Raw genomic sequence first — 15,425 nt, 5'->3', positions numbered from 1 at the left:
TCAGGGCAAGGCAGCCTCCCGACCTCAATGCCGCCTCCGCGGTGGACGGAGGAACCCTGGCCTCCGTCTCCCCAAAGGTTGAGGTATCCTGACCGATGCCACCCTCCGATAGTGCCATAAAGGGGAGGTCACCTCATGGCCTGCGGAGCAGGTCGTGGGGTCCCCAGGGTCGGGTCAAGCGCCCAGGTGGGGGTGGGAGTTGGGGTCCACAGCTCACGTCTGGCCGTGCGGGGATTGACTAGGGGGTCCGGGGTCGGGTTCTGCCCTGGCGCGCCGGGAGTGCCCGGGGCGGGGTCTGTGCCGGGGGCGGGGTCCGTGCCGGGGGCGGGGCCTGTGCTGGGGGCGGGGTCCGGCGCGCGGGCCGCTCATTTCCGCCGGACGCGCCGCCTCCGGGAGGATGGAGGCGGCGAAGAGGTCGAGGTTGAGGCTGAGCCGCCGGAGGCCCCCCTCGGGGGTCCGGTGAGGCCGGGGCTGGGGGCAGCAGGGAGAATGGGGAGGCCCCCCCACGCCGAGCTGCACACCTGTCCCCCCCGCTGAGTCCTCCCTCCTGTGCCCTCCCCGCCAGCTGAGTTCTCACCGCCCCGTCGCCCCAGGTCCCCGAGCCACCCCCCCGGTTCCCCTCCGGACGGCGGCGAGTGTGCGCGGCCGTGGGCTGAGCTGCTGCGCGCCGCGTGTGCGGAGCTGAACGTGGACGGCGAGCCGCCGCCGCTGCCCGCGTTCCCCGGCCAGGTGCGTGTGCAGTGGTCCCCGCGTGGCCCCGGGTCTCGGGCTGGGGCGGGGCGGGGCGGGCGCGGTCCGACGACCCCGTCTTGTAGGAGCCCAGGCGCAGCCCTGAGCGCGCGCCCCCGGAAAGCTTCACCGTGGGAACCGAGACCTTCTCCTGGACGCCCTTCCCGCCGGCCCCGCGGCGAGGCGGGGACCCGAGCGACTCCGACCGGGTACTCCGCGAGGCCCCGGGGCGCACGGAGTCCTCCGCCTGGTCCCCCCAACGACACCCCGCCCCCGAGCCCCGCGGGACCTCCAGCGCCGAGAAGCAGCCGTCCGTAGAGGGGTTGCCGACACTGCAGAGCTGCCCCATGTGCCAGGCCGTCTTCGCCCCCAGGTGAGTGGCTCCCCTGGGCCTTCCCTCCCCTCTGCTGCCACCCGGTGGCTCTTTCTCTGGAAACCACAGGCAGCTTCAGAAGGCTAGGGTAACTGAGCGCGACTTTGGCATTCCAAAGTGATATTTCACGCAGAAAAAGTTGGCAAAGCACAGAGACGGCGCTGATCAGCCAGAGGGCACAGGGGTGCAGGTCTGGGGGTCTACTTCCTGGTCCACCGGCCTGGGGCCCTGCTGACAGGCTGCAGTCTCCTAGACAGGGCTCCTGGGACTCTGCAGCATGAGGGCAGGGAGGCTCTGGCTCCAACCGGGTCCACCCTGACATCCGGGAACCGGGAGGTGACTGGCATCCCCGAGTGGACTGCCTCCAGAGCCAGTCCAGGCTGTGGGTCACTGAGCAGTTTTCTGTTACAGCCCCTCGGGCACCTTCCTCTGTGGGTGGATTGCCAGTTTTAAAAACAAGACTTCATTTCTGTGTCTAGAGATACTTATCTCTTTTTAAAAGCCTAATGTATATTTTTATACCTTTTTAAAAGTAAGGGTGGTGGAATTGGACTTTGCTAAGAAGTCCCAACTGCCCAGCTTGTGGGCCACATGTCACAAAGCCGAGGACACAGGTGTGTGTGGGGGGTCATGGGGGTCAGGATGGCGGGAAGGAGGCTGGTCGGATGAAGGGGGTGGACGGCCGGTTTCGGTAGCTGGACGTGCTCTGCGTGTCCTGTGGCCTGGAGAGTGGGTTCAGTTACGTGCCTCGTCTTTGGTTTTCCAGAAGTAAAACCAGCCCTGGGGGGTGAAGGGAGTGGCTTATAGAACTAGCAGCTGATGACAGACAAAAGTCATCAAACCAGTGATCAAAATGTGTGGCACGAAACTGCACAGGTCTGCAGTTAAATATCCAGGCTCCTCCAGTGGCGACACTTCACTGGGGCCTGGACGGCTGGGGTGGGGAGAGTGAGGACGGGGGGTGAGGAGGTGGCTGTCCCCGGGGGGGGCCTGTTGGCGAGGCCCCCCAGCCGGCACAGGTCTGGCATGGCGGGGGCGGCGGGCGCAGCGGGTGTGGCAGCCACGCTGAGATGCCCGTGCTCCTCGTAGCGCTGGAAAATTTTTCCCAGACCCAGAGTCTCACCGAACATGTCTCCTGCCTGTACTGATGCTTCAGGACAGTTGTGGCCTGCAAACACCAGCTCCCTCACCAGTTTTGTTTTTTTTTTCTTTTAAACATTTATTTATTTATTTTTGGCAGCATCGGGTCTTAATTGCAGCACATGGGATTTTTTGTTGCAGCGTGCGGGCTTAGTTGCCCTGCAACATGTGGGATCGTAGTTCCCCGACCAGGGCTTGAACCCGTGTCCCCAGCATTGGAAGGAGGATTCGTAACCACTGCGCCACCAGGGAAGTCGTCCCCCCCACCCTGCCTACGAGTCTTGATGAAGCCATGAACGCTTTTTAACATACGAAGTCCTCCTGATCCGTACCCGTCGAAAGAACGTCTTCTTGGCAGCAGACGAGCAGCCCAGCCCCTCCGTCCCGGTCTAAGGGTGGCTTTTGTTCTTGGATTACTTGTTTTTCTACACAGTCTAAAAAAGGACTCCTAGATATGTTAGAAAGAAAGTTCTAGTCTGAGCTCTTTAAGCAGTTAGATTGAGGCTGGGCAGAATGCCTCGGGATTGCAGAGTAGGTGTCAGTGCGGTTGGGTCCAGGCCTCCGCGTATCTGGAATGCTTCTAGCAGGTTCTTCCCTTTGATTAAGAAGGAGAGAGCGGGCCCTTGCCGGGCCACACCCCGAGCCTGCAGGGTGACAGTAGAAAGCCCCCGGCCCCCCGCGCCCCTCCATCCCTGGGGCAAGGGGACAGGTCAGGCCATTAGGGGACAGAAATGGGACTGTCCCACGCTTGCTTTCAGTGATTCTGGGGACTGTTCTTGGGCAGAGATGGAAGCCCTGCCGCCCCTTGGAGCAGAGGGATGGGCTGCTGGGCCGCGGGCGGTGCGGGCGGCCTGGGCGCCGCGGGCAGTGAGACGGTGCTTGTCTTTCTCGGAGCCTCGCGCTTTCCGGGTCACTCAGAACCGTTTGTTCTCTGAGATTCTTCTCTGATCTGAGGGCTGTCATGTACCGCGTGTGTGTGAAAGCCCCTCCGGGTCCGTGAGCTCGGGGCTGGTTCCGGAGATTGGCTCCCACCCGCCACCTGATGTGAGGATGGGAAACCAGACAGGCACTGTGTCCGCGTGATGAGACCCACGCCAGCCCGTGGGGTCTCACGCGCTCCGAGGCCCCTGGAGGGTCGGAACAGAGCCCCCTCCTGTGCTGGGCCTCCCATCCACGCACCGGGCACGAGTGGGAGACAGAGGCAGAAGCTCAGTGTGCAAGGTGGACCCGCCACGAGGCTCCCGTTGGGGTGTGTGAGGGAATCCCGGACTGTGTCCCCACCGAGGGACAGTGCCGGGCAGCCCCCGGACGAGGTGACCCGGTCCAGATCTTAGGGTCTTCTGGTGGCCTCGGAGAAGGCACGTGGAGGGGCTGCTTCCCAGGACGGGCCGAGGGGCCTCTAGGGACTCGAGGAGGCACTGACCGGGGGCCTCAAATCCCCAGGAGGAAGCAGAAGGCCACCCGGATTGGCAGGGGCTCCCGCGAGCAGCAGAGGCCGCCGTGGGCGTGCATCAGGGGAGAGGTCGTGGCCCTCGGGCTCGCTGAGCCACGCGGTGAAAGGAGGTCATTTCAGGCTCGGCGCCGGGACGTAGTGGTGCAGGGAAGGGCCTGTCTACTCTGGCCAGGTGACCAGCTTGGTCTGCCGAACGCCTGGCTCTGCCGCCCTCTGGGCACCGTGGCTGCAAGCTGACCGTACACGGGTCACCAGCACATGGGGGACAGTCATTCCCGGCCTCTCCTCCTTGATGGCATCAGACGAGGTCAGGGATGGGAGGCGCCAGCTGTGACCGGCGTCCACTCTCCCCTCCCCCACCCAATACCGAGGGGCTGACCCGTGGGCCTTGGAGCCCCACTAAGTCCTCTTCCCCAGAGGGGCCGAGTCCCTGAGTGAAGAAGACAGATTCTCAGGTCTGAGGCGCACACCCACCTTCGTAGTGACCGCCCTCCTAGTCACCAGCGCTCACGCCTTTTCTTTTTTGGTTGCCAAGCAGGTAGCTTTCGAAGGAAAGCTTCGGAGGGAAGGAGGGAAGGGGGACGCGTGGGGCATTTGTTGGTGTGGACACACCTGGTGGGCTTGTCTGACTAATGAGACAGAGCCCCCGCCGTGGGGGGTGGGGACCCCGCCCTCCACCTGGGGGGCCCCGTGTCTTGCCCACGCCCTTTACTCGGGACTTTCCGACATAGGGTTCTCCTCAGTCTCAGACGCAGGTGCCAGGTGAGCCTGGGAACGGGCATCCAACAAGCCTTCTGGGCGCCCTGGGGACCTTGGACCCAGGAGCAGGGTTTGGAAAGGCCCTTTCTGGTTGGGGGGGGGCCCTCCTTGGTTCTGCTAGCTGAGGGCACAGTCCCCGCTTTCTCTCCAGCTACTCTTTGGTGCGTGGTGAGCACCCAGGAAGGGCGTGAAAGCGGGTGTTGCGTGCTCTGGCCGGGCGCCCTCCCTGCCCGTGACCCTCTCCTCTCCTCGCAGGCTGACCCAGCTGGACATTGAGAGCCACCTGGCCCGGTGCCTGGCGGAGAGCACGGACGACGTGGTGTGGTAAGCAGCCTGGCCCACGGCTCCCCCTCCACCGGCTGGGCCACCACCCCTCCGCTCTGCATCCCCCAAAGCTGTGTATTAAAGCGTGTCAGCGTGAGGGGTTCACGTCCCCCCTCTGTGTTGAGGCCAAAACATTGGGTCCTTTTTCCTTTTTGGGTGACGCTGAGCAGCGTGGTGACTGAAGTGGACAGAGCAGCCCAGGCAGGTGACAGAGGCAGTGTCACCAGCAGTTCGGGTATTTGTACCCAAGTTGGCGCAAGAACGGGCGCTTCGCTCACCCCTCCGACTCGGCTCACGTTTCACGACCGTGTTTTAACCCCCAGGTGAACCTGCCCCTTCTGCAGCCGTAGGTCACTGCCAGCAAGGAAGACACTGTCACTGGTGCCTGTCATCACCCGCAGGGGTTCAGAGCAGCTCCCCTCAAGTCGGGAATTCACGGGGAGGGACAGGCCCGCCTGCCGGCATCTTGCGTGAGCTGTGTCTCGTTCGTGCTCTCAGTGCCCACGGGAAGCAGGGCCAGGGAGCGTGTGCAGGTAGTTTTCCTTCCGGTGCTGTTGGCCCACAGGTTCCGGAAGAGCCTCGTCTCCAGCACGGCCACAGCGGCTGCAGCACTGGCGGGAGGGAGGGGGTAGGATGTGGAAGCCCAAGGTTAACCCCCAGAAGTTGGTATTTTCCTTTCAAAAAGGGCTTCAGACGAGCCACGAAAAGACACAGAGGAAGCCTCAGTGCACATTTCTCAGTGAAAGACGCCAATGTGAAAAGGCTACACGTTGTGTGATTCCAACTCTAGGACATTCTGGGACGGGCAAAAGCCATGGAGACGGTAAAAAGATCAGTGGTCTCCAGGGGTTAGTGGGGAGAGGGCATAGACAGGCAGAGCACAGAGGAGTTTTAGGGCAGGAAAATACTCTGAACTACAAGGGTGGTTACGTAATGCGTGGATCAAGCCTGGGTCCAAACCCACAGAATGTACCGCTCCCAGGTAACACAGCAGAGCAGGTTCTTCCCTTGTAGCAAACGCACCCTCTACGGGGATGCTGGGAGACGGAGGCGGCAGCGGGGGGCGGGGGGGGCACATGGGAACTCTGTACCTTACCCTCACTTTTGCTGCGAACCTAAAACTGCTCTGAAAAATAAAATCTGTTTAAAAAATGGCTTCAGAAGCCTTTGCTCGTGGAGACGCCTACTTCTAATGAAGATGACAACAGCACGCACTGTCGCTAACGTCTTTAATGTGCAAGACACGAGCGGGTGTGGCCTTGGCGGCAGCCCTCAGCAGGAGGAAGGCCACGGCCACGTGCTCCGCCACTCACTGTACAAAAGCACAGGCACGCGTTTACCTCTTTACAGTTCTGACGGCACCAGCTTCCAAGAACCGTATCAAAAGGACACCGTATTGACTGGAGCCGCTGGAAAACGTTAACGATTTGTTTCCAAACCCCACCTCAGCACACCCTTCACCTTCTTTAATTTATAAAAACAAGTGACTGCACAAAATCTCCCCTCACCAGGAGCACAGGTCACGCACGTCTCGTACACGAGCAACCGCACTGGGGACCGGGAAGCTGTTTGGCAACACCGCAACCTTGATACGAATGCCTTAAGTTTGAACAGATCCGTGGCCCCTGTGCTGAGCAAAGATGTCACCGTACCCGATGCAGCACGCAACCCCTGTTGGGAGGAAGGGGGCTCCTGAGGCCGTCCGTGACCCTGTCCTGGGCAAGCGGGGTCTCCCCCGCCCAGGCGACCTTGCAGCCCTCACGCGTGGCTCCAGGACAACATCACCGCGGGGCTGCCACGCCCCTCAGGCCCAGGCAGCTCTGACTCTGGTCCGTGGTCCCTCATTTCCGTCTCTGGAGGTGGGTCCTTCTGGTCACAACTGGGGTGCTGGTTGGGACAAGCCTACACGTTCCACGGACACAGCTCTGCCACCGGGGCCACGGGCCTGGGGAGGCAGGCATGTCCGCGGAGGGTCACGGTGAGGCAGTGGCTTCTCTGTTACCCTTTAATTACCGTGATCCGCCCGAGGCCGCAGACACATGGAGAGAAGCAAGGCCTAGGGGTGTGTGGCGATGTGGGACATCTGGGGACTGCTGTCCCCGAGGGTGGGCAAGGCCCCTGCCCCCCCCCCCCCACACACACACACTCTGCCTGTCCCTGAGCGACACCTGACATGTCAGGGACTTGCAAACCCACGATTTACCTCGTTCTAGAAAACATTGGGTTTGGCTTTTCACTTAAGAGGGTGGCCGAGTGACACATGCCCCCTCTGCAGATTATGGGAAGTAGGGGGTGAGCCGTGCCCAGAGATGCACGTGTGAGGGTATTCTAGATTTATTGTTTCACTTTAAGGCTAGGACCCATCATACATATATCTTTTTAAAATTTCTAATTCTGAGCAGCATTTCTGATAAAAATATTTTCCAAAAATCTGATACATAATGCGAGACATCACACGGGCACTGCTTAGCGTTTCCAGAAGTATATTTTGTGCGGATTTAGTTTTCAAATTGTTTTTTGGTCTACGGGTGCTTTGGTGAGCCGTGTTTTAGAACCTCTATGATCCAATTTTCCTGGTCAGTCTAATGCCTGGGCCGGGACCAGTGGTGCCCACCTGGTGAAGGGGGGACCTGGGCGTCAGACCACAGGGGCTACTGACATGCTCGGTATGAAAATACTTGTTAAATATTAACAACAGGAACTTACCAGGATTTAGAAAATGTTCCGAATTTGTAAAAATGCTCCATTGCAGTGGATCCCCGCAGGCACTTACGCTCCCGTCCCCGGCCCGCGCCTCCTCCGGGTGGGGCCGTGCCTGCGACGCTGGGCGGGTGCCACCCGCGAAAAAAAGGCATCAGAGGGAAGCGTCAACATCATCGGGACACTTTATTCCTCAGGACGTTACAGGCTAACTCTCCCGGCGGAGCAGTTCTGTTTCTGTGGAAAGTGTGCACCTTCGAAGTCGGGGACACTTTCTCCCTCGGACACGGGCACCGCGGCCTCCGCGGCGCAGGCACAAGAAGCAAGTTCCTCTGGTGCAGGCGGCCGCGGGCCGCATGGAGGGGCTGTTCTGCCCGGGCCGCCAGCACCCAGCCCGGCATGCATGCATGCGCGGTGGTCGGGGACAGGCCCGCACCGTCTGCCCGCGTCCACGATGAGAACGCGGCGCCTCACGCGGACTCCTCGGCGGACAGGAGCAGCGGGTGGGTGTATTCAAACCCTTCGAACTCCGACTGGTCGATCCGCTTGAGGACGTCCCTGTGGGTACCGGACAGGGCAGGCTCGACGGGCCGCGCGAGACCCCGGCCCGCAGCTCGGGATGCCCCGCCCCCGCCCCCCACGCGAGACCCGCCCACGTCCACGCCCCCGCAGCTCAGGACGCCCCGCCCGTCCGGCAGGTCCGGCAGGTCCGGCAGGTCTTACTCGTCGTCCGGGGTCAGCTGCACCGGCTCGCTGGTGAACTGCGTGTCGAAGTTGTCCAGGCCGTAGTCGTCTGTTATCTGCGGCTGGAAGGGCGGCAGGGCCTGCTTCTTCCCCAGCTGCAAGAAGACACGCGGTCAGACCCACGCGCGCCGGCTCAGCGCCCGCTTGGAGTTTGCACAAACATAAACCACAGAATCGAACAGAAGAGACCGCCTTTAAATATGCCTCATGTTTAAAGGCCGATTGTTTTTCTCTTAAAGTCCAGCGGGAAAATTTTCCAGTCATAAAAACCCTACTTGAGCTGACAAATGCTGGCAGCGCAGGCCGCGCGGGATGTACCTGGGATGGAGCGCAAGGTCCGACCACCCACGCGGGATCCCACGCCATCTGGGGTTTGCGCCCCCCTCGGCAGCCCCACCACTTAAACCAAAGGAGGCTGGTTTGGGGAAGTTTCTTCCTTTCTTAATCTGGGAACCCAGGTCATAACGGAGCTGGGACCTGGCAGGGACGCCCACACTGGAACCCCTTCTCCCAAAAAAGCCTTAAGTGGCCATTTCTATGGTTTTCTTTTTATATGTAAATTTATTTTTGGCTGCATTGGGTCTTCATGGCCTTGCAAGGGCTCTCTCTAGCTGTGGCGGGCGGGGGCTACTCCTCATTGCAGCGCGCGGGCTTCTCATTGCAGTGGCTTCTCTTGCTGCGGAGCACGGGCTTCAGTAGTTGTGGCACGTGGGCTCAGTGGTCATGGCTCATGGGCTCTAGAGCGCAGGCTCAGTAGTTGTGGCACACGGGCTTAGTTGTTCCGCGGCTTGTGGGATCTTCCCGGACCAGGGCTCGAACCCGTGTCCCCTGGATTGGCAGGCGGATTCTTAACCACTGCGCCACCAGGGAAGCCCTCTATGTATTTCTAATCCCAACGGGATGCAAGGCAGTAAAACGCTCGTCAGGCGGGAAATGGGGCGTCTCGGGACCCAGACTCTGCTTCCTACTCGACATTTAGGAGGAGGAGACATGCTCGTGCCTGGAGAGGGCGAGTCGCGCTCTGGGGCAGAGCAACCCAGCGCCACACCGCTCACAGTGAGGACGGAGGACGGCGAGGATGGAGCGGCCCCCACGTTCACACACGCGGTGACATAACCCAGCCTCCCACCCCCCACCCAGGTGTGCGCTGTGCACTTGTGCTGGGCCAGGCGCACTCCTAAGAACACAGATCGAGTCGTGAGTGAGAGATAAGGTCCTGCCCTGTGGGGTCTGCTCCCACCCACACCGGCCACGTGTGAGCCAGCAGCCAGCCCTCCAGCCCGGAGCCCTCAGCTCTCAAGGCCCGGAGCAGCTTGATTCAGGAAAAGGACGACCCAAGCCTTTCGGGACCGGCTGCCCCCTTCCCTTGGAGGGTCTGAGTGAGCACTAAGCCTGGAAACCTCCACCTGGGTGGGGCCTCCGTGGGACCCTGTCCAAGATGTGGAACTGTCCCAAGGCCCCGTGTGGGGAGGGAGCGACAGCCGAGTCAAAAATAAGCCCCCAGCCCAGCTCAGCTCACACCGGCTCTTTGCACCGTGGGACCCAGAGCCATCAGGAACTCCAGTTATAGCAAGAGAAACAAACCGAGCATGGAACGTTGAAACATGTTCCGTAAGTTTGGGGACTTGGGAAGGACGAACGCAGGTTCTGCTGGCGAAGTTGGTGCATGAAATGAGGATGCCACAGAAACAGACGAATCCTTCCCAGTAACGCCCAGGTGTCAGGGCTGAGGCCCGCGCACCTGCCAGGGCCCAGGCAGAGGAACGCCTGTGTCTGTCACCCAGGGAATGCAGGAGCAGAGGGAACGGGCCGACCCGCAGGCAGAGCGGGGTCGCCAGTGTTCGTGTGCGTGCATGTGTCTGCAGTCACAAGGCCCCGGCAGCTGGTAGGGTTGGGCCACACCCTGGGCACTGTTACGGGGACACAAGGCCTTCCCTTCTTCCCTGACTTTCTCTCATGCGCAAGTTTCCGTATTCTTCTGTATGTATGAGATACATTCTGGTAAAAAGTGGAAAAAGGGGGCATTTCTTACACGATTTTCCCTACCTCAGGTCTCAGGCTGCTTTAAAAACATTTAAATAGCAGGAGTCAGAACAGACCACGAGGCAAGCACAGCTGGGTGCCGGCCTGGGGTCCTCCGAGCCCACCCCCTACCCCTGTCCCTGCTCTGGGGGCCAAGGCTGCCTCGGTCCGTGGCAAACCCCCCCGGAGTATCCCATACACAATGTCACCTCCTCTTCCCTCAGTCAAAAGCAGTGGACGAGGGACTTCCCTGCTGGTGCTGTTGATAAAACTCCGCCCTCCCAGTGCAGGGGTTTGAGCTCTGGTCAGAGAACTAGATCCCACACGCATGCCGCAACTAAGAGTTCGCATGCCACAACTAAGGACCCCACGAGCTGCAACTAAGGATCTGGCAAGCCACAACTAAGGAGCCCACCCCCACAACTAAGACCCATCGCAACCAAATTAAAAAAACAAACAGTGGACGAGAACGGTGCCACCCGAGTGATGGCCTGTGCATCCCACCACTTAGCCCTGCTGTGTTATGGGAAAGAGGAGGGTGGCGGCTCCGGTTCTGAGGAGATGGCCTGAAAGAGGCGAGGGAGCGGTGGAGGTCGGGGAGGGGCACAGCCGTGCAAAGACAGGAGCGGACCTGGTATGTCGGGCGTCGAGGGGATCACGAAGCCCCAGCAGAGGAGGCCGTTGCTGCTAGGGGCCAGGCGGGAAGCAGGGGACCAGCCCGGATGAGGGTGGCTCAGACCCAGGTGGCTGCAGTGGGGGTGGGAGAAGGTCCAGGCCCTGGAGGTTGAGTCCCTGAGGACTGGGTGGGTCAAGGTCCACTGCAGCGGGGAGGGGCCACAGTGCACCGGGATGTCCTATTGGAACTAGCTAGCCGGCCAAGCGGAAACGTCCGGGAGCTGAATCAACTCAGGTGGATGGCAGCGGTCACAGACCGGGCACCCCGCCACGGGACCCCCCAGCATGGCATGGACGCCCAGGCAAGGCTGTTCCCAGGACCTTCAAGAAGCAGCCCCCGCCCCCAGGGGCTTGTCAGGCCCCCTCCTTGTTCTTCATGAGTTTCCAGATGGCTCCCCGCCCATTTCCACCCATCGCACCCCCCTCGAGGGCCGCCCACCGCACGGGGCGGGGGGCGGTATCAGATTCCGCGCTGCTTTACCAGGTCCCAGTCTATACTACGGAAGAAAGCGTGAGACTTGATGTCGGAAAATCCAGTCTGCGGCCGGCAGCCGAGCCTCTCCTTAGGGTCCTGGGGGTCAGAGTTCAAATGAGGACAAGTCAGCGCAGAGCAAGGCGGCCCCTGATTCCCGTGCCCAGCAGGGGAACGGGCCTGCCCTCCCCGGGACCACCCCCCGCCGGCCCAGCACCCAGGCGAAGGCCAGACGTTCCCTTCACTGGAAACGCTTCCTCCCGGCAGGTTAAGCTCCTCTGGGAAGTTCCTCTTTGGCATCATTTCTCGTCGTTACATTTTGTCAAGTGTGGACAAGCATCCATAGGACCAAGGAAGGATGCAGAGAGCCACAGCCACACCCGACACTAAAAATGCCAACCAGCTGGTGGAGCCGTGGCCCCAGTAACTGAGAAAGGGCCGCAGCCACGGCTGGCTTGGCTGCCACGGTGGCCACGAGCGTACCTTGTTTAAAAATCCTTTCAACACGTGGGAGGCCTTGACCGAGAGGAACCGGGGGATCCGGATGGGCTTCTCCAGGATGACTGCAACGACCCGGACCGGGAGGTGAGCGCCAGCTCCCTCTCCGTGCCCAGCCCCCGCCCGCCATGTCAGCTCTGCCCAGCAGCCAGGGAGCCGGCAGTCTGCAGGGCACTGGGAACCCTCCTGAGCAGTCGGTTTGGGGCACTCGTGGTGCCCTGGGCCCCATCCTACACCCCAGCAGGGTCTCGAGGCCGCAAAGGGCCCCAGTGCCCACGGTCACACGTGCTCACGATCGCATACGAACCAACGGTGGCTCAGCTGGCCCCGCGTCCCCACGTCCACGGGTGCCAGAGGCCACCGTGGGGACAGCCTCAGCCCTGAGCCCCAGCATGCCGGGGCTGTCAGTTCTGGCCCGGGGCCCAGATTGCAAGGAGCCGTGGCTGGAAGCGGGCAGCACTGTGGCTGAGCACAGCCGCTGCCCGGGACTCATGTGCACACCTGGCGTGGGCGGAAGGGAGTCTGGGCTAAATCGGGACAGATTCTCTTTCCCGTGGGCGTGAGAGTGCCGTGTCCCCCCAGCCACGGCCGTTCCCACACCCACGGCCCGGGCTTTGCTCCCTGAGAGCCGGTCGTGGACGGGTGGCCCCACCTAGTCTGTGGCAGCCGCGGGGACCAGCCTGGGGACCTGCACCTCTGAAAGGGGAAATCTCGCAGGGTGTGGAGGCAGCTGGACGCACGGCCCACGCACCTTGGAAAAGGTAGTCCTCGGTGTTCATGTCGGGGTTGTCGGTGATGATGTCGAAGGGGGAGCGGCCAGCCATCATCTCGAACATCAGGACGCCCAGCGCCCACCAGTCCACGCTGAACCCTGGGGGAGAGCACAGGCCTGCCAGGTCGGGCCTCTCCGGTTGTGCTGTCCCGTCACGGGGCGACGGTCATGACAGTTTGCGTTTCCGTGTCCCCAGCGTCTCCCAGGCAGCCTGGCCTCCCCTCTGTCCACTGTCCCCGGGACGCTCGGTTCCCCCTTACTAGCTGCAAAGCTGTCTCCACATCGAGGCAGTCCACGGACGGCCAGCTGCTCCCAGGGTCTGCAGCTGTCCACCTCCATCACACACGGGGTCCCCATCCCGGGCCAGGTTCTAGACTCCCTGCTCTGGTCCACAGCTGCCGTCTGTCCTTCTCTGGCTACTAAGTGACTTCAACCCTATCAGCCTCCTGGGTGCCCAGGTATCGGAGGGTGCGAGAACCTGCCCACCCTGCCTACCCGCCCCCCGACTGTTAACAGCAAGGAAAATGTGTGGAAATATTCGATGGTATATTTGTGACGTGAAAACAGCAGAACCCAAGGGAGGGGTGACAAGCTCCAGTGTCCATGGGGGCTGTGCGCGGCTCTAGCGGCTCTGGGAACCCCCTCCAGAGGGCGGCACCCACTGACTCGGGACACCCGCCTCAGCTCTGTCTTTACTTTGTCTTCTCCTGCGCAAGCCCTTCGGGCTCCTTGACCAGAGGGATCCTGTCCAGTGACCTCACCAGGGGACACTCAGGTGGACACACAGGACAACAGCTGGGGACTGAGGCCAGTTAGTGGCTTGGGGCTGGGACGAGGTAAGGGTGTGCGTTTTAGTGCAATTTGGTTAGGAAGCCCCCTCTCCCCGGCTGCTGGGCCAGGGCCCCAGAGCCCCTGGTTGGGAGCCCCGGCAGGGTTGGCCCCAGGCAGGCCCACCTCCCTCTCTCTGCTCCGTGGCCGAGTCCCCAGGGAGAGGAAACTCCCAGGGCTTGGGGCGCGCTCCCCCGCCTCCACTGCGCCCAGCGCCCTAGCGCCCCGCCCACGCTCACCGTACTCCTCTCCTCGCAGGATCTCCGGGGCGATGTAGTTCGGGGTCCCGCAGAAAGTGCTCGTCGTGTCGCCGGGGCCCAGGCCTTCCTGTAGGGATAAAGCCAGTTACCAGCAGGGAGGGGCCCGCCAGACACACCCCCGCCGGCGAGAGAACCAACAGAGGACCGGTGACGTGGGGGCGGCCGGAGCCCGGCAGCCAGGACGAGACGGAGCGGGCGCTGGGTTGCCCGGGACCCCCCGGAGGCAGGCGGGGGCAGCGGGCCGGGAGCCCACCTTGCACATGCCGTAGTCCGTCAGCTTGATGTGACCGTCAGCGTCGAGGAGGACGTTGTCCAGCTTCAGGTCCCGATAGATAATCCCTCTCTCGTGTAGGAAGTTGAGCGCGATACAAATCTCGGCAGCGTAGAACCTGGGGAGGGGGTGACACCCGTCATCAGCAGAGAGAAGCCAACCAGGAACCGGGACGGGGGCCCAAGCACACAGACGTCCCGTATCCTCCGCTGAAGAGTGCGTGGGCCGACAGGACAGGACAAGGCACGCAGCGTCCTAGTGGTCAGGGAGACGCACACCAAACCCGCCATGAGACCTCACCTCGCGCCCACCAGGTGAGCTGTTTGGACAGCCACTCTCCAAACCCCCCAGACAGAAAAGAACAAGTGCTGGTGAGGATGTGCAGAAACTGGAACCCTTGTGCACTGCGGGTGGGGATGTAAAATGGTGCAGCTGCCGTGGAAAACAGTATGGAGGCGCCTCAAAAAAATTAAGAATAGAATTACCACGTGACCCAGCAATACTACTTCTGCGTATATATCCAAGAGAATTGAAAACAGGGCCTCGAATGGGTACTTGTACCCCCGTGCTCACAGCAGCACTGTTCACCGTGGCTAAAACACAGAAGCGACGCAAGTGTCCATTGTCAGATGGTGGATAAACAAAATGTGGTCCACTGACACGTGCAGGGATACCCAGCCCCACACGGGGAGGAGGCCCTGACCCTGCTCCGGCGTGCGTGGCCTTGAGGCCACGATGCTGAGTGAAATAAGCCAGGCACCAAAGGCCGCGTCCTACCTGATCCCGCTTCTACGAGGCCCCTGGAGGCGATTCCTAGAGACAGAGAGGAGGAGCGTGGCGGCCGGGGCTGGGGCAGGGGTGGGGAGCGAGCGTCTCATGGGGCCAGAGCGTCGGTTTGGGAAGATGAGGAAGTTCTGGAGACGACGGTGGTGATGGTTGTACAACACCATGAATGTGCTTACTGCCACTGGGCTGTGAACTTATAAATAAATGCGCTGAGACGGTAATTTTATGTCGTGTGTATTTTACCACAATTAGGAAAAGAGGACATGAGCGTGTGGGGCTCGCTCTTCTTGAATGACTACCCGCCTCCCCCCAGAAAGGATCTATGGTGACTCATAATGCCGCATGGAATTATTTTCCAGTGAGGAAATGAGGAAAAGAGAAAAATATGGAAAACAGGAAAGAGCTACGTACGGGGTGGAAATAAACGCCCCACCCGCCCGTGAGGCCAAGGCTGCGCGGCGGTGATGGGGTCAGTGTCCCTGAGAGTCATTTAAAAAGAAACGGAGATGGTCTTCCTCTTCCAGGCCAGCCCCTGCTGTACATCCGTGCAGATGGCGGGGAGCGGCCTTGCCGTCCAGGCGGCTAAGCTGATGGTCGGAACGTTCACCCCGTTTCAGAA

At 61.3% G+C, this 15,425-nt stretch overlaps 2 protein-coding genes across 2 annotated transcripts in view; one reads left to right on the top strand and one right to left on the bottom strand.

The window, feature by feature from the left end:
• Positions 1 to 382: 382 nt before the first annotated feature.
• On the top strand, positions 383 to 4,782 carry FAAP20 (FA core complex associated protein 20). Its single transcript, XM_065892268.1, has 4 exons — positions 383 to 459; positions 594 to 729; positions 816 to 1,102; positions 4,710 to 4,782. The coding sequence occupies exons 1-4, from the start codon at positions 398 to 400 to the stop codon at positions 4,780 to 4,782; spliced, it is 558 nt and encodes a 185-aa protein (XP_065748340.1). The 5' UTR covers positions 383 to 397.
• A 3,166-nt stretch (positions 4,783 to 7,948) lies between these two features.
• The window catches only part of PRKCZ (protein kinase C zeta), a 98,672-nt gene continuing 91,195 nt past the window's right edge, over positions 7,949 to 15,425 (bottom strand). The window contains exons 12-18 of the mRNA XM_065893537.1: positions 14,003 to 14,138; positions 13,729 to 13,816; positions 12,641 to 12,760; positions 11,875 to 11,954; positions 11,401 to 11,490; positions 8,202 to 8,317; positions 7,949 to 8,036 (exon numbers count right to left, since the gene is read on the bottom strand). Coding sequence (XP_065749609.1) covers positions 7,949 to 8,036; positions 8,202 to 8,317; positions 11,401 to 11,490; positions 11,875 to 11,954; positions 12,641 to 12,760; positions 13,729 to 13,816; positions 14,003 to 14,138 — 718 coding nt within the window. The remainder of the gene's footprint in view (positions 8,037 to 8,201; positions 8,318 to 11,400; positions 11,491 to 11,874; positions 11,955 to 12,640; positions 12,761 to 13,728; positions 13,817 to 14,002; positions 14,139 to 15,425) is intronic.

The sequence above is a fragment of the Phocoena phocoena genome, chromosome 1 (assembly GCF_963924675.1).
Source record: "Phocoena phocoena chromosome 1, mPhoPho1.1, whole genome shotgun sequence".
Lineage (NCBI taxonomy): Eukaryota > Metazoa > Chordata > Mammalia > Artiodactyla > Phocoenidae > Phocoena > Phocoena phocoena.
The sequence above is the reverse complement of the archived record's forward strand: the minus strand, read 5'-3'. Positions and strand labels throughout refer to the sequence as shown.

Coding starts and splice junctions, on each gene's coding strand:
- FAAP20 (XM_065892268.1), top strand. CDS start 398: ATGGAGGCGGCGAAGAGGTCGAGGTTGAGGCTGAGCCGCCGGAGGCCC. Junction 730..815: donor TGCCCGCGTTCCCCGGCCAG/GTGCGTGTGCAG, acceptor CCCGTCTTGTAG/GAGCCCAGGCGCAGCCCTGA. Junction 1,103..4,709: donor CAGGCCGTCTTCGCCCCCAG/GTGAGTGGCTCC, acceptor CTCTCCTCGCAG/GCTGACCCAGCTGGACATTG.